This window comes from Ambystoma mexicanum, chromosome 11 (genome assembly GCF_040938575.1).
Source record: "Ambystoma mexicanum isolate Mex_15411 chromosome 11, UKY_AmexF1_1, whole genome shotgun sequence".
Classification (NCBI taxonomy): Eukaryota; Metazoa; Chordata; class Amphibia; order Caudata; family Ambystomatidae; genus Ambystoma; species Ambystoma mexicanum.
In genome coordinates, this window is record NC_090934.1 from 211,974,833 (window position 1) to 212,001,663 (window position 26,831).

The following is a 26,831-nucleotide window of genomic DNA, read 5'->3' on the forward strand; positions in this document are numbered from 1 at the left end:
GACTCTGAACCATTCAGAAGTGTTGAGTAAACGCTCAGGGCTGAATATTGCTGCTTTGAACAAAGAAAGGCTGCCATTCCTTTGTTCTCCATATTTTGAACTGCATTCTTTTGTGGACAAGCAATATTGCAAACTTTGAGTTTTGTCTTTTGAGCAACCTGGAAGACACTTTATTTTTGGTTTTGTTGCTATGAACGCTAAGTGAAGTTAATCGGATAAAGAGAAGTCCGGGTTTCACAACCATTTAACCTCTGGGGAGCTGAAAAATAAAATACTATTGGGTAACTTACCTTCTTGTCTCTGACTCACTACTTTGCAGGGCCCAAGATGAGGCCAAGCACCACAAGTCTGTTTCAGTTGAAGTCGCCCTGCAAGCCGGAGTCCCACGATGAGCAGGGCGTGCTAATCTTCTACATCGACCTCTATATCCAGTCATCGCTCCAGTTCTTCGTCGAAGAGGAAGTTGGCTACCCCTGAAAAGCTGCGGTAGAAACGGGAGAAGACCAAGCCACAGGGTAAGGTGTCCGACCTACCCGTGAAGGCCCAGGTGATCCAGGCCAATTCGTCCTCGACTATCGAGTTGGTGACGGCCGCCCTTTCGAATGCGAAAGGGGCTGACCTGGTCCAGGGTGCCCTGAAAGTGGCTCTTCCTACCAGGCGGGAGGCTTCGGCAAACCAGTGGAAAAGACACCGGAGAAGAGGATGCCGTCCCTAAGCCCGAGACTGACCCCTCAGGACACAAAGGGTGGAAGTGATCCAGGGCATGGCTATTTCTTCTTCTGACAAAGAGGACATGGTTTATGTCCACATGGTCCAGAGGACATTGGGGACAACAACGGAATCGTCTGAGGAAGTTGCTGAAGGGGACGATGATGACCGCGCTGGGCCCAGCAAGCCTGCTCCCAGACACCTCCCAGGGATTTGTCACAGGACCTTCTTTCGACACTCCACACGCTTGTCTGATATACAGAAGAGGATGCCGATGGCACCACCGGCCCTGTTGACACTGGGCCCGCGACCGCCACAGAAAAGGAAGCCGCACCCTATGTCGCCTCACAGCTATCCCACGTGCCTGGGATACAGGGACAGACAGTGACGACTGACACCGACGACTGACACCGTATAAAGTGGGTTTGTTCCACGCAATGGTCGCACGCACATCAGAACTCTTCCAGCTAACACCAGAGACGACGAAGGAGGGCTTCCTTTATCGACGCCAGGAGGCATAAAGGAGAACCATTCTGGTGGTGCCTCTCCTGGATATCTGGGATGAGGGCCTGGTGCTGCTCAAAAACCCTGCCTCCGCGAAAAGAGACATGCTGGAGATGAAATACCAGGTGCCGGCGTCTGCACCCAAGTGTCTGCAGTCACAACCCTCACCAGACTTGGTGGTCTCGGGGGCTGCGCGGAAGTAGTCATCCAGCCAGTTATCCTCGTCCTCCGTTCCCCTTGACAGCGAGGGGAACACGGACGGCCTGGGTAGGAAGGTCATGTACTCGGCGGCTACGACGGTCAAGGTGGTGAACGCTTTAGCGATCATGGCCAGATATGACCCAGAGTTATGGTACAAGCTGGCCCTGCTATTTGAATTCCTCCCAGAGGACAAATGGGACAAGGCACTGGAGATCCAAGTTGGGCGTTGGACCATGCCATCACTGTGGCCCTCGACATTGCGGACACAGGGTTCATCAAAATGGGGAATGGGGTCCGACTCCGTCGTGGCTGGTTGAAGGCCACCAACTTTAGGCAGGAAGTTCAGAAGTTCAGACGAAGGTCCTGGGCATGCCGTTCGAGAGGGACAATCTCTTTGGAAAGGCTGTCGATGAATTGCTGCAGGCCATCGACACCGACAGACTGCCCATGCCGTGGTCACGCTGCAACAGCACTGCCTCAGGAGGGATGTCGGGCAGGTCAACTAAAGGTTTTGGCGGAGGATCCTCCTTGTACCACGACCCAGGAGGCTTACACGGATCGTTCCAAAGACTTCGGAGGTGGTGGTCGTCGCTACCAAGGTGGCACGCAGGCCCCCCAAGCAGGATTGAACGAGGCAGGACGTCGGGCTCCCACCCATGCACCCTGGTGGGAGGCCGGCTGGCGAGCTTTGTCAGCGTGTGGGGAAAAGTCTACACCGATCGGCGAGTGCTGGATGCTCACGCCCATGGACACACTTTGGAATTTCAGCAAGTGTCCGCAGATGCCACCGGTGGCTCGGCAGGAACAACACGTCCCTCAGCTGCAGCTGGAGGATTGGGCCATGTTAAAAAAGGGGGCGATAGAGCTGGTCCCAAAGCGGCTCTGGGGCACCAGAGTTTACTCTAGATACCTTTTAGTAAAAAAGACCGGGGGCTCGAGGCGCCCATTCTCGACCTACAATTAATCAGTACATCAAGTCCCAAACATTCACAATGGTCACGTTGCAACACGTGCTCAGGCAACTGGAGGACGGAGACTTCTGTCTCTGTATCTAGAGGACGCATAATTGTACGTCGCCATTCAAGAGAAACATTGCAAGTTCCTATGCTTTGTCATACAGGGAAAGCGCTACCAATTAAAGGCCCTTCCATTCGGACTGATTTGGTGCAGAGAGTCTTTACGAAGTGCCTGGCACCAGTGGCGGCCCATCTGCACCTACAAGGGATACATGTGTAGCCATACCTCGACGACTGGCTCACCCGTGCCAAGTCAAGGGAGATCACAGTCGATCAAACAGAGGACAGTCTGGCTGCTGACGGAGCTGGGGTTCTTTGTAAACTATCCGAAGTCCTGCTTGATTCCATCGCAAGATGCTCTGTTCCTGGGTCCGGGCTCAACACGGTCTCTTGCTTGGCGGCTCCCTCGGAAGACAGGATAGCGTCCATTCTGGGTAAGGTGCAACAGCAGTTAGCACTGAAGATCGCCACAGTGAGGATCATCCGTGAGGACCATAAAGTTGCTTCTCGGCATGTTGTTGTGCATCTACCTGATCATACTCTGCAGGTTGTGGATGCGACTCCTCCAGGAGTTCATGGATGCTCGCTGGATCCAGGTGTCCGGAAGCTTCACAGACCAGATTGTCCTAGACGAGGAGTCCATCAAGCTCTCAAACATCGCCGGGGGCATGGATTTCCAGAGTTGTCCTTATCAGGAGATGGTCAACACACTCTTCCCTGGAGGGCTAAGGAGCCCATACCGGATATTTCCATGCCAGAGGCCTGTGGCTACCGGAGGAGAAGGGTCTCAACATCAACGTCCTGGAGCTGCGAGCGGTGTTCTGGGCCCTCAAGTCGTTCCTTCTGTCCCTCAAGGGCAAGTTGTGAGGGTCTCTATGGACAATACCACTACGCTGTTCTACATCTGGAAGCAAGGGGGGGGGCAGACCCCGAACCTTTGGTGTTGGGCCGTTGCCCAGAACATGTTTCTCGTGCCTTTTCACCTGGCGGGGGTCGAGAACACCATCATAGCCTCCCTCTGCTGGGAGCCCCTGGAACTACCCGGATCAAGTGAACAGTCTCTTCCTCAAGTGGGGCAGACCCCATATCGACCTGTTTGTGACAGCGACAAACGCCAAATGCCAGAGATTCACCAGCAGGTTCCACCAGCTGAAGAGCATGGGGGATGCATACTCCTTCCTGTGGGAAGGCCTGTTCCTGTACGAGTTTCCTCTGTTGCCTCTTGTGCTGCGAGTCATCAATCGACTCAAACTGTGCTGGTGCAAGTTGACCTTGTCACCCTAGCAGAAGTAGACTTGATACCTGGACCTTCAGCCTGTTGACGTCACCACCAGTCGAAGTCACCACCAGTGGTCGTGGATCTGCTCACCAGAGGCAGCGGCGCAATCCTGCATCACGACCCAGGATCGCTGAACCTGAAGGCTTGGCTCCTGCAGCCTTACAGTTCGGTGGGTATGAGCTTCCGGCAGACTGCAGGGAGGTCTTTGCCAGCGCCAGATCATCGACTCTTATCTGCTATGGGTACAAGTGGAAGCGCTTTGCGGCGTGGTGCCAGACATAGAAGATCAACCCTCCTGAGGGTCACAGCCCCGCAGATCCTTCCGCAATTGTCCTTGACCAAGGCGGGTCTACGCACACCTCCATCAAGGTGCATGTGGCAGCTGTCTCCCGTTAAACCAGGTCTCCGAGACTGTCTTCTCTTTGGTCACACTGTCTGGTGAAGGGGTTCCTTAAAGGAATGTTCGGGTCGTTCCCGCTGAAGAAGGCACCCGCCGCGGCATGGGAACTCAACATGGTTCTGACGAGGCTCATTGGGGGGGGGGGCACTTTCGTGTCTATCCATCAAGCGCCTCTCGTACATTTCGTGGAAGACGGCTTTCCCCGTGGCCTTCACCTCTGCCAGGACAGTAGGTGAGATCCAGGCCCAGTCCTGCAAGCCGCCTTATCTGACTTTCCACGATACAAGAGTGGTGCTGCGGACGCACCCCTCTTTCATGTCGAAGGTTCTGTCGGAATTCCATCTGAACAAACCTTTTGGTGTTGCCTGTGTTTTTTCGGACTCCTTTGTCACCGGCTGAAAGGAATTGGCACTCGCTGCATTTGCCGCGTGCACGGAAGTTCTATGAGGCTCCGGAAGACTAATCAACTTTTTACAATCTTTGGTCCTGTTAAACATGGGATGGCCTTGTCCAAGGCTTCCATCTCCAGGTGGCTCTCCGGCTGCATCACTCATTGTCACCGGTTGGCAAGCTGCTGTCTGGCCGTCTGAGAGCCCCTTCAGCGTTCCTGTATGGTGTGCTCCTGCTGGACATCTGCATCAGTGAGGTTTACACACACCTTCACAGGATTCTATTACGTCGACAGGGGTTCCAGAGAATGGGGTCGGCCAAGCAGTGCTGCGCAACTTGTTTGCTTGAAGGTGAGTTTGGTCCAGAGGGAAGAGTAATTGCTTCTGTTGAGCCTTGCCACCTCACATGTTTTTTGTTTGTTTTTGTAAATCAATTTTATTGAGTTTTCATTCGCACGAGTGATCAACTTTAAATAACTTTAGGCGCAAGCCTGACAAAACACACATAACGAGTTCACAGGTCTCTGTCAATTAACCTTCTCCCAACCCTTCCTGCCCCCTCCCCCCCCACCTCTTATCTCAGCATACAGATTCAGCTGGTCCGCTCAAGAGCGTCTCCGGGCAGCTCCCCTCTGGCTCATGTAAGTCGGTGGTAGTCCGACTTTCTGGGGTCAAGCACTAGGCGGTCCAGACTCGGATGAGTTTCGTGGGGCCGGGCCGTCCCTCCATGGGGGCATCAGGTTGTGTCTTGATCATTGCCAAACGCCTCCCTAAACTGTAGCCACTCGGATTCTGTGCGTGAGCTCGAGCCCTGCATTGCTTCTGTCAATTTTTCCATGTAGTAAATTTATTTGCCCACTGCCACCCATTCTCTCCTCCCAGGAAGGGCAGCTCTCTTCCAGGTTCTAGCTCGCGCGGCTCTGGCCGCCAATAACAGAGTGCGTCCAGTTTGGAAGCTTTTCCCAGTGCTCATCTTTTTGTTGCAGACCAAATATAACTAGCATGGGATCTAGTGGGTAAGGCCCCTCTCCTGCCTCCTTCAGCCAACTAAGGACCCCTGTCCAAAATGCTTGGACCTTATCACACGTCCACCACATGTGCCAATAGGTCGCTTTTTCTCTACAGCCGTGCCAACACCTAGGATCTACGTCTGCAAACATCCTGGAAAGTCTCACCAGGTCATACTGCCACCTATGAAGAAGTTTGACAGCATGTGTTTTGTATTGACAGTCTTGTATGCTCTCTTGCAGAGGCGTTCCCAGAGCTTGTCTCCAAGTCTAATGTTTAGGTCCCTCTCCCATTTCCTCCTGAGGCCTTTGGTCGATCCTTCTCTGGTCGATAGCAGCGCTCTGTAAATGAGGGATATGAGTCCTTTCATCTCGACGTGCGTGTCCAGAATTCTTTCAACTGGGGTGAGCTTCCGGTTTGAGCTTTGAGTTCATTAGGACACCTTTAAGCCGTTGGTATAGTAGGGGGGAGAGCGTGCCAAATCCCCAGTGCTTCTTCCAGTTCTTGGATGCCTATGAATGTCTCTTCTTTCACCAGTTGGCTGACCCTACATAGCCCGGCATCAAATCAGGATTGATAGTGTTTGTGTCCTGGTATCATTTCCAAGACTGCTGTGGACCAGATGTGGCTCAAGGGGGAGGGCCATGTAGTTATTTTGTCTCTGATACCTCTTCCCGCCAACGCCTTCCACATGGTGCCTAGAATTGGGTGGGCCTTAATTCTATTAGGAAGCTTTTTCAGCGGGACCCATAGCCATTCCCCTACAGTGACTGGGCTCAGGAGAGAGTTCTCCAAGTATATCCATTGTTTGTCGGGGTCTTCTCTGAGATGGGTGTCCAGCGCTCTGAGCTAGACCGCTCTGTGGTAGGTCTGAAGGTCCGGAAGAGCAAGCCCTCCTCTATCTTTGGGGAGCGTGAGGGTTTCGTATCCCACTCTGGATTTTCGACCTTGCCATATAAATACCTCACGTGGTTTTGTATGTATGTACTGCTATGTATTTTTATTCATGAGCATGTGAAACCATGCCAGACCCCATGCTGGAGAAGTAACAAGTTACTTACCTGGAACTGTACTCCAGCATGGGTCTGGCATGGATTCACATGTGAACATGCCCCTCTGCGGCTCTTCATGGTCATATTGCCACTTTACGTGCTACCAAATCTGAAGATGGCTGCCAGAGGAGGGGCCTAGAGAGAGGGCAGTCATTGACAGGGGCAGTACCACAGCTCAGAGATTAGTTTAGAGGAGAAAGACGGTTTGTAAGTGAAAGTGAAACTGTTTTCTCTTTTACTGAAAATTACCGGTCTGCCGACAGGAAATATTAATGAGCGTGTGAATCCATGCCAGACCCATGCTGCGGAACAGTTGCAGGTAAGTAACTTGTTCATTACCTTTTGCTCACACACCATCTTAAGTGGAGTGCTGGGGGGGGGTTACTTAGTAGCCCCTTACCCTACTTTCTCATGTAAAGTTTTTTTGTTACCCTCACTAATTTAAATGGCTGGTGGCAGTGGTTTAATTTTTATTACCTGTGTGTTTTTTACCGCAGGGTGAATCCTCAGCTGCAGTACAGCACCCATGGGTGTCTATTTTGTCAGAATGGCCCCTGTCTTATTTCACCATTTTTTTGTTTGTGTGGTCTTTCTTGGTTTTACTCTGTGCGCTGAGACAGGTTTGAGCGCTTTGTGTGTTCTGCCTTGGGCCGGCTTCAGGAGGGGCCAAACTCTCTTAACTTTATAAGAAAGTATGTTCTAACCTTTCTATTGTCCTTGACCCTTCCTTCCGGAAACAGTCTAAAAAGTATATTTGTGCTTAATATAAAGGCAATACTATCCTTGTTATTGAAGTTACTTCAGGGTGTAGTAGAATGTATTGGCATAACCAAAGTGTATTCACCAACTTTATTGACTTATAAAAGTGATTCTAAAGTGTCCTTGAATGTTACAAACCATTGCCTTTTTAAAGTTTGCTGAAATAAAACTGATATATAAATAAATATATATTTATAACTGAAACCTTGAGTGTAAGTGTTACTTGTATTGACAGATTTCGTCTGTACGGCTCACATTTACCCCTCTACAGATAGGCCGGGCTGCTCAGTCACACTACCAACTTGTGTAGTACAGACCTATACCAAAAGGTGGGTTACCTAATACCAAGCAGATAACTTGTGTAGTCTCGCAGTGTGACTACACCAATTCTTACATAACACTGATCAGCAGCCATTGCCCCAAGGCCAGCCTCAGAAAATGGCCCTGGTTCAAAAAGGCAATAGTTACCACCACCATATTCAGAGGTTTGGAGGTGGCAGTCGCTACAGCAAAGGCGGAGTGCCCATTGTTGCTGCCACCTTTGCTGGCTGCGGAGCCTTCAGTGGCATCGACAGGCCAGTTGCCATTGTTGATTGTGCCTGTGTCTTCCCAAGGGAGTTGCCACCAAGGTCCGTCAGTGATCTGTCACTGGGGGTGGTCTCAAGGTTTGGGTCATTGAGCCTGTTGCAGAGAAGCTAGTTGCTGAAAAACGCTCATTGGCAATCTGGGCCCAGGGATTCTCTCGGGTCCAGATCCTATCGCTGATCGAGCTCCTATCTAATTTGTGCCCATTGATGTTTAACATAATCTGGGAAGCAGCCATTGGTCTACATCTTACTAGCTTTTGGGCCGCCAGATGTGGCTTTCTGGTCTGGAGATGCATTAATGGGTGAAAAAGGTATGCCTTTGCCTTGAGGGACAGGATCTTGGGCATTTTGCAGCATTTCTGTGCCGAACTGTCTGCGCCAGTCCACGGCAGACATTAGCGTATAGCACGAATCTCTGCTCTACACCGATCCTCAGCCCTCCAAACCCACCAGAAGGCGGACCAGGGTATGGGATTTCTTAAGGTCTACCAGCTCCTTACCCAGGCAAATGGACTCTCAGATCTATTTAGTCAACAAATACGTAGAAACTAAATATGACCTACTCCTGCCAACCCTTACAACGAACCCTTTGGACATCACACCAGATGTCCGCCCTATGTCTATCACTTAAGAAGCTGAACACACTATACAACCCACCAAACTCAGAGACCACTCTCACTAACTCTAAACAACCTGCAACCACACCACTCGAGAATGTGCCTACCAAACTAAGGCACACTCACAGTGGACACTGCAACCAATTCCCTCAACATTAAGATAGGACTCCTTAATACGAGATCCATGAACAACCCTGGGCAAGACATACATGATTACATTACCCATTACAAATTGGACATGTTCTGTGTGACGGAAACATGGTTACTGGAACCTACAGGGCCCACTATTGACGTTGCAGTCCCAGGATACAATATCTATTTTAAAAATAGGGAGGTCAGTAAGGGGGGAGGAGTGGCTGATATAGCCAAACAGGACCTGAACTGCTCTCCCTCACCTATACAATGCAACGGGTGCAAAATAATGATGCTAAAAATGACACACACAAACAGTAGCATTACTCTTATAGCCATCTACAGGCCACAATCATTAATATCTGACTTCAATGAAGAGCTAGTTCACCTCCTTAACACCCTAAAGGGACCCAATACAGGGACAATATTACTTGGGGACCTCAATATGTGGAGAGGGAATCCCCTAGACGAGGATGAATTTTCCCTCGAGAGAGACTTCAATTGACTTTCAGATAATAAACTCCGAGTCCATCTCCAATAAAGGGAACCAACTAGACTGGGCTATCACCAACAATGTGAATACCATAATTCTCAGCACCTACCCCTGCATCTGGTCCGACCACCACAAAATTGAGCTAAGACTAGTACCGAATGACAATGTCAAGAAATTCAATAACTCCCCAAATACAACAAAAAGTAGAAATCTCAAAAGATTACACCAGCAATTGCCACACAGGGTATAACTCACATCATGAATATCTCGATCAAAGAAGACTCCTGTGAGAAATTAATAACCATATTCAACAATAATTTCACAAAAATCCTCGACCAACACGCATCTCTTAAACAGAAGCTAGCAAGACCGAACAAAAACCACCAAAAATGGTTTAATGCCGAAACCTGTAGAATTAAAAAAGAAAAGAGGAAAGCAGAAAGGAAATGGCAAAAGGATCCCTCCATTACCAACACGGAAAATTGGAGAAAAAGATAGATCATGCCTATAAAGAAAAGTTGACATTAGCGAAAAAAGACTGCTATAATGAACAGATTGCCTCTGCCTCCAACTCCACAGGAAAACTGTTCCAAATTTTAAAATCAGTTGAAATGCCTGCCATCCCCCACCCCTCCATCTCCCCCCGAGCCCCAATTCCAACCCTCACAAGGAGTCTGTCCAAATGGCATTCTCAAATAACATTTTGAAGGCCAGGGAAAATGTCAAAATCTGTACGTTGTTCAACCCACCAGCTCCTCAAACTGATTCTGAAGCAGCGTCAGAGTACCCAGAAATAGCGAAATTCCACTTTTCCTCAATCTCAGTGGGTGAGATGATTAGAATTCTATCAACTACTAAATGTACCTCCTGCTCTGAAAATATCTTACCACCCAAGTTGATTCTTGATAATGCTGAGTTGTTTGCCCCTTTTCTCTGTCGAATGCTCAACTCCTCATTTAGAGAACACAAGGTGCCTACCTCCATCAAAACCGTAACCGTGACATCACTAGTAAAAAGAAACCTGGTCTGGATCAACGAGATCCAGCTAACCTTTACCCAATTACGAACTGTAATTTCATGCTTAAGATCATGGATAAGGTAGTCACAAGCCAACTACAAAAATACATTGATCTAAAAAATGTACTTCACACCCAACAATCTGGCTTCAGACATGCCCATGGCACCGAATCGGCGGCGTTGGACCTACAGACCAAAATGCTGGAGATAATGGATGGGGGTAAATCTGGACTGCTGATCCTATTGGACCTCTCGGCAGCTTTTGATTTGCTGGACCACCAGAAGGTCTGAGAGGCCCTGGATAAGGCAGGTAACTGCACTTGGGAAGCCATTGAATGGATCTCCTCATTTCTTGGAAACGGGAGTTCCAGGATTCAATGGGGCGACCACTCATCAGGCCCCCAGCCAGTAGACTGTGGAGTGCCTCAGGGAGCTGGTTTTTCTGCCCCTCTTATTTAACATCTATATGCACTGTCTCTGCACCCACCTCTCCAACTTGGAAATATTCTTTACTAACTGCAGATGACACAAAGCTGGTCATAGAATTAACTGGCTGTCACGTTACTGACATTGACAAGCTCAATTCCATCTACAACTCCATTGAGGCATGGATGAAGACCAACTGGATGTGCCTCAATGGAGGGAAAACTGAGTTTATGGTTTTCGGTTCTCCCCAAACCAGAGCCAAGCTTGACACAGCCTACGTGGCATTTAAAATAAAAAAACACATCGGTCAAGGTCTCGGACAAGGTAATGACCCTTGGCATATAACTACAGGGTTCTCTGGGGGCTGATGCAGATCTTAAACCGACATGCCGGTACCATCAAAAATTGCTAAGACAAATCAGACCCCATTTAAACCAGCAAAATAGCTCTACTATCGTGAGAGCCATCATACTATCTATGCCCGTCATACTATCTATGCCCGATTACAGGAACTCTTATGATGTAGGCCAGCAACAAGTGCATTAAACAATACCAAATTGTTCAAAACAATGCTATTAGGACAATTACTGGCAAATCGAAAAGGGACCACATCACCAACGAGAGAAAAGCACTCCATTGGCTTTTGATCGAAGATCGCCTTGCTTTTAAATCAATGTCCCTGGTTCATCACTGTATACACGGAGCTGCCCCTGAATAGTTGAAAAAACAAATCCGCCCATACGTGCCCGGTCGGTCCCTAAAATCCGAAAACAAAGGGCTTGTTAAAAGAGGTCATACAAAAACAGCAAACGGACTTGGACGAGTCTTCCATGCCAAAGCCACCACAAGATGGAATGAACTACCACTCCACCTTAGACTTGAATCTAACTACCTCAAGTTTAGAAAGAACTTAAACGCTTTTCCGATAAATCGCCTACCACTCTCACTCCCACTGAAAATACTTGCATGTACTGTTATCTTTTTGTTGTCTCGTCTCCTTGTTCAGCACCCTGATGCCTGCGGCACTCTATACATATAAATAAAACAAAAAAATAGATCCGGTCTCATTTGCCCAGGCGGGGGCCCCTTCCTGCTCAGACCCCTTTCTACTGTTTCAGCAGACAGGTAGTAGTTGCAGGGCTTGGAAGGGAAAATACCATGGGATGGAATCACAACCCCAAAGGCCCAGGTCTCATCTGCCCAGGCAAGGCCCCATCTCTGCCAGATGACAACTTAACCTTCCAGAGATTGATGCCCCGCATGACTACTCGCCTGTGTCTGGCTGTTCAGGATGAAGAGGAGGAAGACTTTGTGTTGACCACCAAGCTCAATGGGTCCTGCAAATTGGCACTCTTAGTCGCCATCATGCTAAAGGTTTGGTGACTGGGTTTTCAGGTCTTAAAGGCACTGGAGTCCGCCATGATTACAATTGTGGGATAGAAGTACAGGGCCCTGAGCTCTGCCCCAATATGCTTCAGGGTCCAGGTGCGACCGGATTGTATTGTGGCGACTAGGGTCTGGTGCAAGTCTATTACACCAGGGCCTTACTCCACCTTGCCTCCTGCCTGGCTGTGTGGGCATGTGAGGTGAGTGAAACTGCAGAAATTCTGCTCTGCAGGGAAATCGGCAAATGTAGGTCAAAATGCCCCTGTTTCGGCAATTTCACTTGCAGAGCAAATTGACCAATTCAGGTGTTTCCCATCTAGAATCTCACTTTTTCCCTCTAGCATTGCACTTTTTCTTTCCACCCCACTTTTTCTTCACTCTCCACCAAACCATGGGCACTCTGCTCTGTATTTCCAGCCCACACACCCACTTGCGAAATTACAAATTTTGTTGTGGCGGTGATAATTGTGCACTCCTCCTACATGTAACACTGTAACCATTGTCTCCTGCAATGAGGTGTTGCTGGGCAGGGTTTATTCTCACCTACAGTTCCTCCCTGCAAAAAAGCAGTGGGAGGGAGTGGATCTGGTCAAGGAGAGAGACCTGACCTACAAGGTCAGGTGGCAGCCTCTAGTCTTCTGGCCAAGTTGCAGGGATTCTGGACCTCCCGCTGACAGCATGCAGCTGTTTACGAAGAGAAATTTAAGTTGAATGGGATTTCTGGGCGTTCCCAGTCTGCTGGTGGGAACATTCTAGATTATGTGCATCTATAAAAGACACTAATACTGGGGATCTACACTTGCAGTTAAGTAACCAAGCCTTCTCCCTGATGCTTGCGCACAGATTTCAGTTGCATATTTTCCCATCATAGAACAGCTTTACATCCCTCACTCTAGCAGCAAGGTCTCCATGTCTCCTGCTTTCCCTTGCTTGCATCTCCTTCAGATGTTGTGTGAATTTGCAATTTATGTTTGGGGTGTGGGGGAACACGGTGTGAGGTTTCATTGAGCAGTGGGTGGTTAGTGATGCTATTGTGGGGCCTCCTTTGCTCTGGTCAGTGCGTTGGCAAGGACCTTCATGATCTTTACAGTTCAAAGCAATTATCATTTTAAATTGGTGCCCCCTGCCTGCCATCCCCCATCTTCCCAGTAACAAAGAAGCACACTGCAAAGAAAGTCATTAAAAAAAGCAGAAGTTGGGCTTTGTAAAGAACATCTCACCAGGAAGAAGACCCTCTCACAAGGGATCAACCCTGCAATTATGTTACTTATGAAGGGGGTAACCTGCACCCTCTTTCCCTAGGAGTTGGTTAATTAGCATGAGGGAAGTGACATTGTCACACTACATTTGCTGCACGAGCTAAGGGAAGGCATGGTGTTCTTGCAGCTGGTTGTCATTTGTGTACTTTGTTCATATTGTCAGTGTTTTCATAGCTGCCCTTTCTAGCATTTAATCATCATGCTCTTAATTGATCACTTCCCCTTTTCCCTTTCAGTTTGATAGACCGACGAGGCATTGTGCAGCCAGATTCAGGACTCCTTCCTGCTCCCAAAACAAGTACCTCCTTCGAAGCAAAGACTGACAACAACATGGTAGGCGGCGTCCTCTAGTGGCACAGTTCGATGTTCCTGGGGCTGTTGTGTGCATGTGTGTGATGTGACACAAGCCTACACAGATGCCACATATTCTGCACACTGGGGAGGAGCAGTCCTGTATTTGGGCTTCCAAAGATGGACTTCTGCCATGGGTTGCCTTGTTTTGATTTATTTGTAATACAGTGTTAACTTGAGCTGCTCAGTTCTGCTTGTGGACACGAAGTGATGCCCATACCACACAGGAGGCATGATCGAAGGGGAGGATCAGTGAGTACCTGTGTGTTGAAGATCAACAAACCATCGGCTTTCCCACATGCGGCCATACAAACCGACCCTCTTCTGCAGTGAAATACATAGTCTCCTGTTTGCTGAGCGAGCTTGTCAATGGGGTCATGAGCAAGGTCTGAACTGATTTCATACCCAGTAGTTGGTCCATGTCTGTCTTATGTTAGCTTGCTGGTGACCAAGGATTCTAAACTGTATCACGCTTACAGATACTTTCTTTGGAGTGGTGTGCTGAGAAAAGTACTCTTTGGTTAAGGGAAGGGAAATGATTATGCATGGAAGGGACTGTGAGTTGGTGCTTGCAGGGAGTTCCACTGGCCAGAAAGTGAAGGGGAAAATGTACAATTTTCACAATAGAAACTTGTTTGCACCCTAGAAGTAGGGATGCAATTGGTACTTCAGTAGAAGTCTTAAAGTCCCTGTGAGCAGTAATGAAGGACTGCCGCAGCACCCACATTGGGTCATGTCTTAAAAGCTTTTCAAATCGGAAGTTGTGTACAGCTGTCAATCCTTTTCATACTGCAGCACATGAACGTTTTCACATTATATTGTTTGGTATTGTGTTTTGGAAGCTTGAGTACCAGTTGGCCACACATGGCAGCATAATTGCCTGGAGGGTAGTAACTAAGTTTGCATTAAGTGCTTTAGAACAATGGCTTTACTTGGCATGCCTTCTTGGTAGGCGTGTGTCTTGTCTTTAGTAATGTATAGTTTATAGCCTTACCAGTGGCTTTGTCCACATCTTTCGGATGTTGTGTGAATTTGCAATTCATGCTGGAGGGAGAGGATCTGGTGTTTCCTTGAGTGATGGGTGGTTAGGGATACTACTGAGTCTCCTTTGCTCTGGCCAGTGCGTTGGCAAGGACCTTTATGATCTTCATAATTTAAAGCAATTACCATTTTGTATGGGTCATGCATTTCTCTGAAGGCTGTTGAGATTATTCTAGGCTGTTGAAGGATGGTTGTTACATCAAATACTGTGGTTATAGCTTCCACGTAGCTGAAGGTCTGGAGAGGTGTGTAGTAAGCAAGATCTCTGCTTTAGTCCATATGTTTTGTTTAAGTTCCCCACTCCATATTGTTTTTAAGTTGTTAAGTTTCACATAGTCTTGTTTGTCCTTGCTCTTGGCTGGCAATAATGCTTTGCAAAAGCCTTTTCGTTGGTACCATCTAGATTTATGGGTCCACACTGGTAAGGTGTTGTATTTTGGGGTTTGTTTTTGTGGGGTCCCTTCCATGCGTCTGAGGGTTTTGTGGGGACTTTTGCACGCCAGAGGTTTTTGACAGTTTCCTTTGGCTAACAGATGGGCATTGCAAGTACTCTCCATGTTTCTAAAGTATCAAGAGTACAGTTTTTGTATAAAGGGGGTTACAGATTCGACAAGGCACCTTTTTTTTTAAAAAAAAATGTTGGCAATACTTGAAAACAATGCTGCTGGGGATTTTGCACACTTTTCTACATTTTTGTAAGTATTTTTGTATGTTGACAGATCTTGTGTTGTAAAGTTTCATGTCATCATGTTAAAATGTATATAAATAGAATTTTCATAATTAAGATATGTATCTCTGTTTTAAAATTGTTGAAGGGTTTTCATTTTATTTAATCCCACCTCGTGCCCCCTGTCCTACTCACTGCTTTCATTTTCCTGTAGACTTTGCCCTGATAAACACATGCAATGATCTCATGGTAGTTCCATTTAGTGTCTTCTAGAAAGCATCTAAAAATCTCTCATGGTGTTTCCTTTCATCTCACGTAGATCTTTATTTTAGGCCCAAAGTCATATCAGTATAGTAATGAAAGCGATATCCATTTTGCCCCGTAATTGCATGATCAAAATTGAGACTGCTCGAGTTGGTTGAGGGAAGTTTATCATGCCTTCTGACATTGTCCTAAGTGACTTGAGAATGTTCTCACTGCAGCAACCCAGAGTAAGCGGTGAGGGACCACTGCCCACTTCTCCACACCCTTTTCCCCTTGCCCCTATTAACATTCACCAGAGGATGGGTTTGAAGCATGCTGTCTCTTCTTCGAGTTTAGCCTTCAGATCCTCCTGATAATTGACTGTGTACTCCCTTAATTCTGTCCATTTTACCTCATCCTCTTGGTGTGACTTAGCCTAAAACTTCGGCAGAGGGGCCAGGGTGAGACTGTTTTTTTTTCTTCTTCTGTGGTATATTGTGGTGTCTGCAATACATGTGCTGCTCCCACCAATGCCCTGAATCTGCAGATGGCACTGTTAAAATTCCTAGCTATTTCGGTTGGATTCGGGAAACATAAAATGGGTGGAATCAAAAGATCCCTGCTCCTCCCAAAGTGGTAATATATTTAACAGCCAACAGTTTGCTTGGTACATTTCAGAATTTGTGCTATCAAACTATCATATCATATGAGAGATTTTTTTTTCTTTCCCCACCTTGAGCTGAGTTCACTCTACTGCAGTGAAGGCTGCAGACCCTTTGCTTCAGCCAGTGTTGGGTAACAGGCTGTTGGGGGTTGGTAAGAGCAGAGGGTTAAATTGAGTCATTCAATTCCAAAGTTACAAAACTGCTTACATAGATTTCCCATTGTTGCATTGTTTCTGGTTTTGGTCTCTTTTGGAACCACTGTAATAAATATATTTTTAAACCATTCATTGTTTATTTTATTTTGTAAGGTCACATTTATCATTGCTCAAGTTTGGGGGATAAGGATGGCTCTTAACTCTCTGATGGAGGCAGGAAATTGAGTTATAGGTAAGGTCTATACCAAAAAGCACAGCACTGCTGCATAAACATGAGCTACTAACAACAAGAAGTGGTTCTGGCTAAATGGTGCTCTGGTTCAGTTTTATTTCAAATGCTATTCCATTGTATAGGAAATTGCTCGGGGTGGAGGAGAATTGGCTCTGCGGTGGTCAGAGGAGGATGCCAGCATGATGGCCACAATTTCTCTGCTGCAATGGTGCCACAGCCTTACCATTCTTGATGGATATGCCCAGTGTATAATATCTGCTCTTTGCTGTTTTCACAGGGTGATGTGTGTCAGGACTTTGCCATTTCTTGCACAGCATAACTCGAGATCACCCCGTCCTATGGATTCTGTTATCTTTTTTTCCTGAGTGTTCACTGGTAAGCCATTCTTTGTGGTCCTCCCTTTCGCTTACTGTGCATCAGTCCCCTCATTTGCACGGAGATGTATGCCCGCCTGTCCATACTACCCTTCTGCATCTGTTTCCTGGGACTGCGTTTGAGTCTGCATTTATGTAAATCCTTCCACGCTCTGTATTCTGAGTTTCCTGAGCTGGGGATTTGTAGAGAAGACTTTCGGAGGTGGAGTTAGCAACGGAAGCAAGAAGTGTCTGTGCTCCTTGTGTATATGTTGGGGCATAGTTGTCCAAGATTAAAAGCTCCCTTTAACCACACCAGTTCACCTCTTCTGCCCAAAGCAATAGTCTTGCAGCACGAGATTTCATTCCAGACCTTGATGCATCTTTTGGGAGACTTCCTGATAGGATCCTTGTATTTTCTAACCTCACTAAGAAGTGTTGGGGAAATTGCATCACTGTGTCCACAGTCCATCTTGATAAGCATCCCTTACATCCTGTACCTGAATGGCATCTTGCACCTTAAATGTTTTGACATCACGTAGCTCCTTTTATTTACCCTTGTATATTCTCATTGTATCATCCTAAAAGATGATCTTTTAATTTCTCCTTTGAAGTGTGGGGTGGTATGTCCTAAGGCGAAAACTCCACATGACCCCATGGACATTTGTCAGTGCCTTTTGCTTTTAGTATTCTTTCGTTCTTTCTCATCTGGAGGAGGACCCAAACGATACCCAGAAGAGAAGCTTGGTGTCCAGGACAGATTAGACACAAGGATGTAATCCCTGTGTCCCAGCAAAGTTTTTTTTAACTCCGAACTCGGATGATGGGGCAAATAAGGCCTTGTCAGGGGAAAGCTTTAGGGAAATTATCTAGATATTTTCTGCAGTCTTGCTGTGTTGGTCCTGCATGGTGTTGTGACTAGTGAACCCTTTATGTACTGAAGGTGTCCCTCTGCATGTTTTTCTTTTGGAACTAATATCTTTCATGTTTTCAAGTTCGCCCTTCAACCTCCCATCGCCATATACTTTTTTTTTTCAAAAAAGTGAAATGTTAATTTCTTAAACATTGTAGTGTTCATAGATTGACATGATTCGAATAATACTTTCTGCTGACAGCTGTGTAAAATAGAAATGTTTAAACGGCTAATACGGTAAAATATCCACGTCATTCTGTCCCGTTGATCAAAAAGGGAGTAGGCCATCAGCGCCACCCTGGAATTACACTGTTGGATTATACTTTAATATCTTTTGCATGAGCCTTTTTGATAACCTCTGACTTCACGGTAAAACAAAGAAACAAGTTGGAATTGTATAAACGGATTGTACAAATACGTTCATGCTTTTGAATATATAGTGACCTCAGTGAAAGTTTTTCAGTGAGACTTGCTATCCCCAAAATAGCCTCTATCATACCAACGCAGGAAATGTGGACATACGTCAGTTAATTTTGCATTTTAGACTCATTTTGTCAGGCTGCACTGGATTGTTGGGGCAATGACTTTTCTTTTGAGTAACTTTTATAACTTCGCTCACCAGTGTAGCTTGAATCCTTTTTGTAAGCACTGACACTCTCAGTGGCTATCAGGACGGGATACCCTTATACCGCTTTGTCTTGTGTTGGCATGTCCCCTTGCTAAGCTAGTTTTTAGTGCATGCAGCTTGAAATTATTTTTGCTTTAGCTTCCAACATTGGCTTCAAAGGTACCCGAAGCATTTCTGATACAAATTAGGACTCTTGACTGATTTCTAGTTTGTTTAGCCTTGCACGCCTGCTCAACTCATATCGTTTGGGATGAACTGGGTAGTCATTCAGGCTCCCAGTGCAGGGAGAGCTTTCACTAGTTTTCTTTTGTCCTATATTAGTCAAGATATGATTTCGGTTTTTTCTGGTGGTTACAACTTCTTTGGCCTTGTGACCTATTATATCTCGGGTGTCTAAGTGTCACGTGAGTGTGAAAGGATTCAGAGGCACCACTACCCCACCTCCGTGGTTGAGTATGTACTTATTGTTTTCACACAAATCAACTGCACCACACTAATTGGATGAATGTGAATAGAACTTATGCACTGTTTTGAAAAATGCTCTTGTGAAGCCGAAACACGTGTAATGTAAAAGGGCACTCTCATGGGAGTTTGAATACAATTCTTTTGAAACATATCACACGTGGTGCAGTTGATTTGTGTGAAAATAAGTACTACATTTTTCAAGGCATGAATTAGTTTTCAAAAATGGATTAGCAAATGTTCTAATTAAAGTTTTCTTGATGAGCAAACCAAGCCATTTGATTAAAAATTAGTACAACATTGCTAATGTCCCCAGAAGTTATTTGTACCCAACACATAAAGTGAGCATCAATACAGGATTTTTGTCTGCAGTGGATGTTAACACAGTGAAATGAGGCAGGCCTTGCAAATTCTTTAAAATTCTGCTGGACCTGCAGGTCGAGTAACTTAGTTTACCTACTCGACCCATGACAACGGATGACAGTTTAAATGAGCTTTCTCTAAAGTGGAGCATGTCAGCACAAAGCCACTTTCTGTTTAGCACACTACTGCCACCCAGAGGTCAGCCATGCACAGTGAAACCTTTGACATTTGCTGCAAACAAAGTAAATGATAAATAAGTTTCTAACATCCCCTACAAATGTTACTAACCCTTCATAAAATCCATTTGACTTTCCGAGTGGGAGAGTAGACTTAACGAGTCCTGGATGAGTGTAAAAGGCTAGCTGCATGAATAGACGCAAACAAATGATAAAAGGCTTTAAAAACATTTTGGCCAGCTCTCTCCCGCAGGATCTAATATATAATGCAATCCTTATCATATAGCAAAGTGAGCTCTGGAGGCTCACTACAGTGTATATAGTATTGCAGCAGGTTTGTAGATGTACAGCTTGGATGGAACAGATTATCACTAGTTTGCGCAAACACTTTGTTGGCTTTGTGTATTATTAAGAGGAAATAGTGTAAGAAACTAAGCAGAGTGGATGGTATAGCAGGCATAGAAGTGGGCAAACTAGGAAGAATATTGTAGCTTGCAGCCATCTCAGTTTCAGGGTAGCTGGTTATAAAGTAACAGGGTGATAAGATAGAATGTCAAGGAGTATGGAATCAGCTCATGAATTGATCACCAGTTGCACAGATGAATGCAACCAACTAGTCACAGAACATGGTTTGCCATCAAAAGCATTTTTCAAAAAAGGTAGCAGGTGCCCCTCTCCAGAAAGAACATGGCATGATAACCTGTTCTGTGGTTTTTTCCCCACTGTGCCACTTTGCCATCAAAAGCATTTGGCCATGTGATCATGTACATTTTCAAGTGTTCACTTATCGATGTGATGTGGTTTCGATGCACTAAGCTAAACGTTACTGTAGCAATACTGTAATTATGCATTTTCTAACATACATTTTTAGGAATGGTATTGTCGGACAACTTAGTTTTTAAAAACAAAACAAAAACGAATTCTGATCTTTGACAGGATATAGATAGCATGATAAAGGGATCATCCCGATTACTTCTGGTTTTCAATTATTTCAAAATGAAAAATCTTGCCTTGCACTCCCACACAGGCCTTTACCACTTGGAGGAGGTGATTACTGCTGCACTCGCTCTCTATTGGCCCCTTTGAACTTGCAGTGAACCGAGAAAAGAGGGAGCGAGAGAGCCCCAAGGGCAAGAGGAATGCTCAGCGTACTGTGCCTTCATTGAACAGGGTAACTTAAATAGCTAGTTTTGCTACACAAGTGTTACTTTAATTACCTAAACCTACAGAATTGCATAGCAAGTTTTTATGCAACACTACTTATTTTGTGCCTTATTTCTACATATCCACAGAAGCCACTTTAAGTGGGGTGCTGCAGGGACACATTGTTCCGTTTTCTTCTCGCAGGTGATTTTTTTGTTATATTTTAAATGTTTTTTCAAGTCCTTTCGATATTTCTCCAAACGCCCCTCTAATTCCCATAAACTGCAGATTAATTGTGAAGATTAGAACATCAACATTCAACATAAGGGTCCATCCAGCCTAGCGACTCTGATTAAATTAAACCAACTTCTTACATCTATTTTTGCAGGAACCAAACAGACTTGAATGTATCAAAATTCTGTAATTGGGGAACAAGGAAAGAGATATATATATATATATATATATATATATATATATATATATATATATATATTTTTTATTTTTTATTTTATTCTGGGCAGCTTTGCTCCTGAATGATTGGAATTCAGCCAGTTGGAAAGTGATTTTGGCTGAATCCAGGGCTGCTATGTTTGGATTTTTACCCTGCACTGCTGTTACAATGGTCTCCAGGTGCTTGTTTTCATATGCTAGGAAGGGTTTCTGCATCTCGACTGCACCCAATTGCAAGTCTTTTTCCCTCTCCATCATCGCTGGTAAGTTCGGGGCCCCTGTGTTTTTCGCTGAGATTGCATCAGAGGCTTGAGAGTGGGGGGGGCTGGGGAGAGCGGCAGGGGTTGTGGGGGTTAGGGGGGGTGGTACTGCCACCTCAAAAGTTAAGAGTGGGTGAGACCAAGGTATTATCCTGCAGACCCGTATTCAACTAAGACAGACCAAAAGGTTCCCACTTGGATTGTATATATACGGAATGGTCACATGTTTGCTTAGATGTTGAGGCAAACTATCTTAAAGGTAGTATTACAGTGCCTCACGCTGAATTTTCATGGGAAGGGACGGCACCAGTGTATTTGTGTCTAGTTCCTAAAGTATGAACAATGAAACCATGCCCACAAGGTAATGTATAGTGATCTTATACAGCACCCTTCTGCCAGTAATGTTGGCCTCACCGCAAAGTGCTCTGTAAAAGAAAATGGCGTTGGGTGTTAGTAGGATAAGTGGGAAAGGCAAATGTGGAAAAACCTGTGGTAAATCCAGGTGCAAGTACGAATTACGTGTGCCGATGTGGAAACGGTTTATTTGAGGAGTGTTTATACCGGGCAAGAGAAGCCATAAGGGCAGGTCCTTAGTTGCAAGGATACGATTATTTGGGTTGATGGAAAATAAACGACCTACAGGACCATAGCATTTAGGGGACCAGTAAACGTATGGGACTGCCTCCTGAAACGGGAACGGCTCCATACTGAACACAGAGTAGTGACTGAGGGCAGAGAGCAAACTGATTAGGGGTAGAGGACAAGGAAGCTTGGCAGTGAAGTAGTGAGTGCGATGCAGGCAGACACAAATGTACTGGAAACTGGAGCCGGTACTACTCCCAACCGCAGGAAAAATCTGTCTCATCAGGAAACCCACTGCTCGGAGCCGGTGGGTTGGTGGGGGATGGAGGGTGAGGGGTGTCTAGAAACGCACTCGATGCGAGAGCAAAGGGATCTTGAGGTTGGGTTGTTTAATACAGTCTTCCAAGAAGTAACACCATGTGCTGAATCTGGATGTTTTACTGTATCTAGCGCTCCACACCCAATAGTAATCCTCTGGCTCCTTTTCTGAACCTTGGCGAGTGAAAGGAAAAGAAGCCCTTTGCACTGCTGCGGATGGCAGCTCTCAAGATTTACATATAGATCTACGGTATTGGGTCTTTTAAAGAATTGCATAGATTTTCTTTTAATTCATAAAAATAAAGGACAAGGACGTTTTACCCCCAGGGGACGGCTCCTGCCTAATCCTGTTCCTGCTACCTTTAAAATGATACACAACTAAACCATTGTGACACGCCCATTGCTGTCAGCCCAAAATCTACAACTTGGTTACGCTTTCAGTTTTTTCCATCTGTTTAAGGAATTCATGGGACTAGCTCCTGCCCAGCTTAGTTGGAGTGAATTTTTTTAAGATTACAGGCAACCATTCCGTGCCAGAACTCCAGAAAACTGCTAATTGCGCTTTGTGGCTGCTGCAGCTGTGAGCCTTTTTGGCTAGCCAGGAGGAAGAAGGCTCTGTTCAAGCTGTTCCCAAAGTAGTTGAGGGAACATTGGCCAGAAGAACCCTCATGGATGCCTTTACCTTCTAGAGCTTGGGGGCTTGTTTCCTGTGCCAGGGTCGTTCCACTAGGATGGGACTGGACTGTGCGAGCAGGCTCCTGGCCGGTCAACACAAACCCAGAGGGGAAGATGAGCAGTAAAGGAACAAAAAGCACAGCCTTGTTGCAGGTGAGTAGAATTGTGTGTGAGGTAGGTCTGTTGCCCCTCCCCATTAATGGATATTTTGTTTGAGGTGTCCAGCTGTTTTCTACTGGACAGACTGCTCTCAGGACCTTAGTGCACCCACAGACACTGGGGTACTCTGGTGAAAGTCGGAAGAGGAGATCCTGGAGGAGGGATAAGATAGTGTCCGAAGAGGAGGTGACCTCTCCATAGTCCCAGGAGGCTCCGGTCTCATCTGTCACCACGGTTCCATGTCTTAAAATCGCTGCAAAAATGGCCATAAATACAAAATATCGCCACAAAAATGACATATTTTTGCTGCCACAATCATGTAAAGGATGCGGGGGACACCCCCTGCAAACCCCGGACCCATTATACCCTTTAAGGGGAGCGGGCGACACCCCTGCAACCCCTGCTCCCTTTAAATGGTATAATGGGGTACATCTTTACCGGGTCAAACCACAGCATTTTTGCCGTGATTCATTTTTTTACCGGCAACATATTTGCCGCGATTTTATTTCCTGATACGTCGCCACGATTGGTCTTCAGGGACCTGATCTTGACAGTGGCTGGTAACATTCATATTGACTCTGATGGCCTCCAAATGGATGATTTTATCGTCTCTCCCAAGATGCATAGGGATCGCAAGTCAGTGGTATTGCCTCTATCATGCCCAAAGGCTTACCAGGAGGTTTTCAAAGCTATGGCCTAGACTCCCCAGACAGCAAGACAAGAAGTCTGTTTCAGCAACTCGTCTTGGGCAATTTCATGGTGGTGACTGTTGTGAGGTAGGTGAATAGTTACTCTTGCTGGTGTGTCTTGATCCACCATGTCTACGCACAAGGGGTCTTGTAACACGAATGCCGCTCGGAGGAAAGTGGTAGTCCATTTTAGTCCATGTCTTTTGCAGTGAGTTTCTAATACTGTGGGAATTCTTGCACATGATTGCTGGGACTTTTGGGTTCAGGTTCACGCCATATTCTAGTTGCTATTGAAAGAGAAACCATGAGGCTGACACAGCGCTACAAAATAATTCCACAAACCATGGCTCATTACTTTACTTTTAATATTTGTAATGCGCAACCTTGGACCCTAAGGCATTAGGGCGCGGATGAGACAAAACGGCACAATTAACACGAAAGGAAGATACTGATCAGATGTTAGCTAAGGTACTGAGGGTGAGACCAGGGTATTAATTCAGGAAAATAGCAGCGTTTTCAGGCCTTTCTTGAAGGTTGTCAAAGAGGAGAGAAGTTCTGAGCACTGGATCGAAGCGCCCTGCTATTAATTTTATCAATAATATGGTCCTGAATGTATGCAGGCATTTGGCCTAATTTGCATTTAAACGTGATGACAAGTAATCTAAACTTGACTCGTGCCCCCACGGGGAGCCAATGTAGAGATCGTCTGGCATCTGAGATATTGCCGCAGAGCTACCCACGATCATCAGTTCTGTTTTTCCTCTGTTGAGAGCAAGATTGTCAATCATCCAACTCTCAAGAAGAGAGAAAACTCTATTGAATTCCTGCTCATCTTGCGAATGAACGTCAGTAAGTGGGACGACACACTGGGTGTCCGCGTAATTGGAAAACATAAAAGCTTCCTGCTGTAAAAGTAAGCAGAAAGGGGCCATAAGGATGTTATAGAGGCAGGGGAAGGTATTCGCCACCAACCCTCCCCCCCGAACCCCGCGCCACCCCAAAAAGCACGTTAATTGTGAAATATGTCCCACTTTGAGACAAAGTATAGATTCACCAAGCAATTAAGCAAACATTTACATTTTAAAGAACAAAGATTCCCTTTATAATTGCGTCCCTAACTGTTTCAACACACTTTTCTCAAGTGGTTTGGTAAATAGGATCTGCTTGAATATCTTTTGAAGATCATTAATATCATACAGGAGTGTGTGATCATGAGCCAATAGCTTTCCCCTTCTGCTTTAGTTTTCATAGGCGTGGGAATGCTTTTAAATAAACTAGACGCCAGCATAAAGTACTGAATAAAATCAAAGAAAACATATAGAGGAAATGGCACTGTTGTGAAGTGGGTTGTTGCTGACTTTTTTCATTCGATATCTCCATCCAAATCTAAGCTTCCCTTTTTACCCAAGTAGTTTGTTCTTGGGCAAATCAATTTCTCCTTGCGCTTCACTTTCCTAATCTTCAAATAGCCAGCTTTTCTCATCTATTACAGTCTAGGCGGGCACATGAGTAGTGGGCCCAGACATTAATCGTGGTACTAGCTAGGCAGCCCGTCATTTTCTTATTGTGAGGGCCGGTTTTCCTTATGCCAAGCCTGCGCTCATTGGGACCTTGTAATCCAAGAGGTGATCAGCCTGATTCTTTGCATCGACTTTGGGACAAAATCTAAGCGACAAGTGGCAACTTGACCCAAATGGGTAATTAGTGGCAACATTAAAACGCAATAAAAGCATGTAATTCAGTTTTGCAGTCACGGCTTGTGCTGGCATCATCATGGACAGCCTTTCTTACTTTGTGTTAATGTGGGAGTAAAGCTGGTGGGGATGAGAGCATTTGATCAGACACTATCTGCAGTACTTTTCATTTATTGTTATTCAAGATACTGAGCCTTTACTGTTTTCGTAAACGTGCTTGATCGCTGCAAGACTTACTGCGGTTGCTAAAGGGTGCTACCAGTAAATCAGTAATTAACATTGGCAAAAGCAACAGGTCTGGCCATTATCTACTGAAACGCTTTTATTAGGTAATTGAGTCTGTTACTGTGGAAATATGCTGTGCAATTCGTACAAGCGGGATATGTTTGACGATGGGAATAGTGGATTTAGAAACCAAATGCTATTAAAAGAAGCGCTTCCAACGTAATGATTTTTCGCCATTCTACAATTCGGGTAAATAAAAAGGCATGATGGCAGAATTGACCAAGATCACACACCATTTGGTGAAGGGAGTGGAAGCTGCAACGTGCCCACTAGGCTGGGTGTTGGCAATAAGCATAGGTCTTAAGCGAATATGCTCAGCATGTTAGGTGTTCTGGTGCATTGTTTGATGGTACTTGTTGCTTGAACTATAGCTTGTTTCTAAGGACGTTTCCATGTTCAGCAGATGAGGCAAAAGTAGGATTTGCAAGATTGTGGCCGTGGGCACATTACTATTTGTTACACGCACCCATGCTGCATCTCTCACTGTGTAGCATCTATTTCTTGCTCCCCATCCTCTTACTCAATTTTTCTTTGATCTTCTACCTTCTGGATACCCATAGTGCGGGCATAGTATGCCACTCCATGGACAAGCATAGGTGCTCCTATGCTAGTACGCTAGTGATTTGGCCCAGTATATAAGCATAGTAACACATTTTGTTCGTGTGGGAGATCTGGGCAACTGTGATTTGGCACAGAACGCACAATCTGGGATATACATTAAATCCTGAGAAGCTCCCCGACCTATGACCTGTAGTTTAACAAAGATGTTTGCAAAAGGCGTTAAGCGGTCTTCCTGTTACTGGGGGCCTGTGACCGGTTTCATACAGAGTACCACAACAGGCGCCAAATGATGTATCTTGCATATGGTGGTACTTAATTTCTCCAGCATGGGGTCTGGCATCCTCGGTAAAGAAAAAAATCAGTATGTTTCGTTTCTGATCTGTCTTTCTTAGTAGTAACCAATCACTGGTCTCTGGATCATACTGCCCCCCCCAGCCAATGACTGTCCTCTCCCTAAGCCCCTCCCCCGGCAGCCATCCTCAGATTTTTACCACACGTTCAAGTGTTGGGAGTCCTCATGCTATAGCTCTCGA

General features: G+C 45.9%; 1 protein-coding gene across 2 annotated transcripts in view; it reads left to right on the forward strand.

Moving 5' to 3' along the window:
- Positions 1–26,831, forward strand: part of ZDHHC18 (zinc finger DHHC-type palmitoyltransferase 18) — a 474,560-nt gene that overhangs the window by 402,221 nt on the left and 45,508 nt on the right. For both annotated transcript variants that reach the window (XM_069622871.1, XM_069622872.1), the window contains exons 8-9: positions 13,470–13,566; positions 16,865–16,962. In XM_069622871.1, coding sequence (XP_069478972.1) covers positions 13,470–13,566; positions 16,865–16,906 — 139 coding nt within the window. In that variant the 3' untranslated portion in view covers positions 16,907–16,962. The remainder of the gene's footprint in view (positions 1–13,469; positions 13,567–16,864; positions 16,963–26,831) is intronic.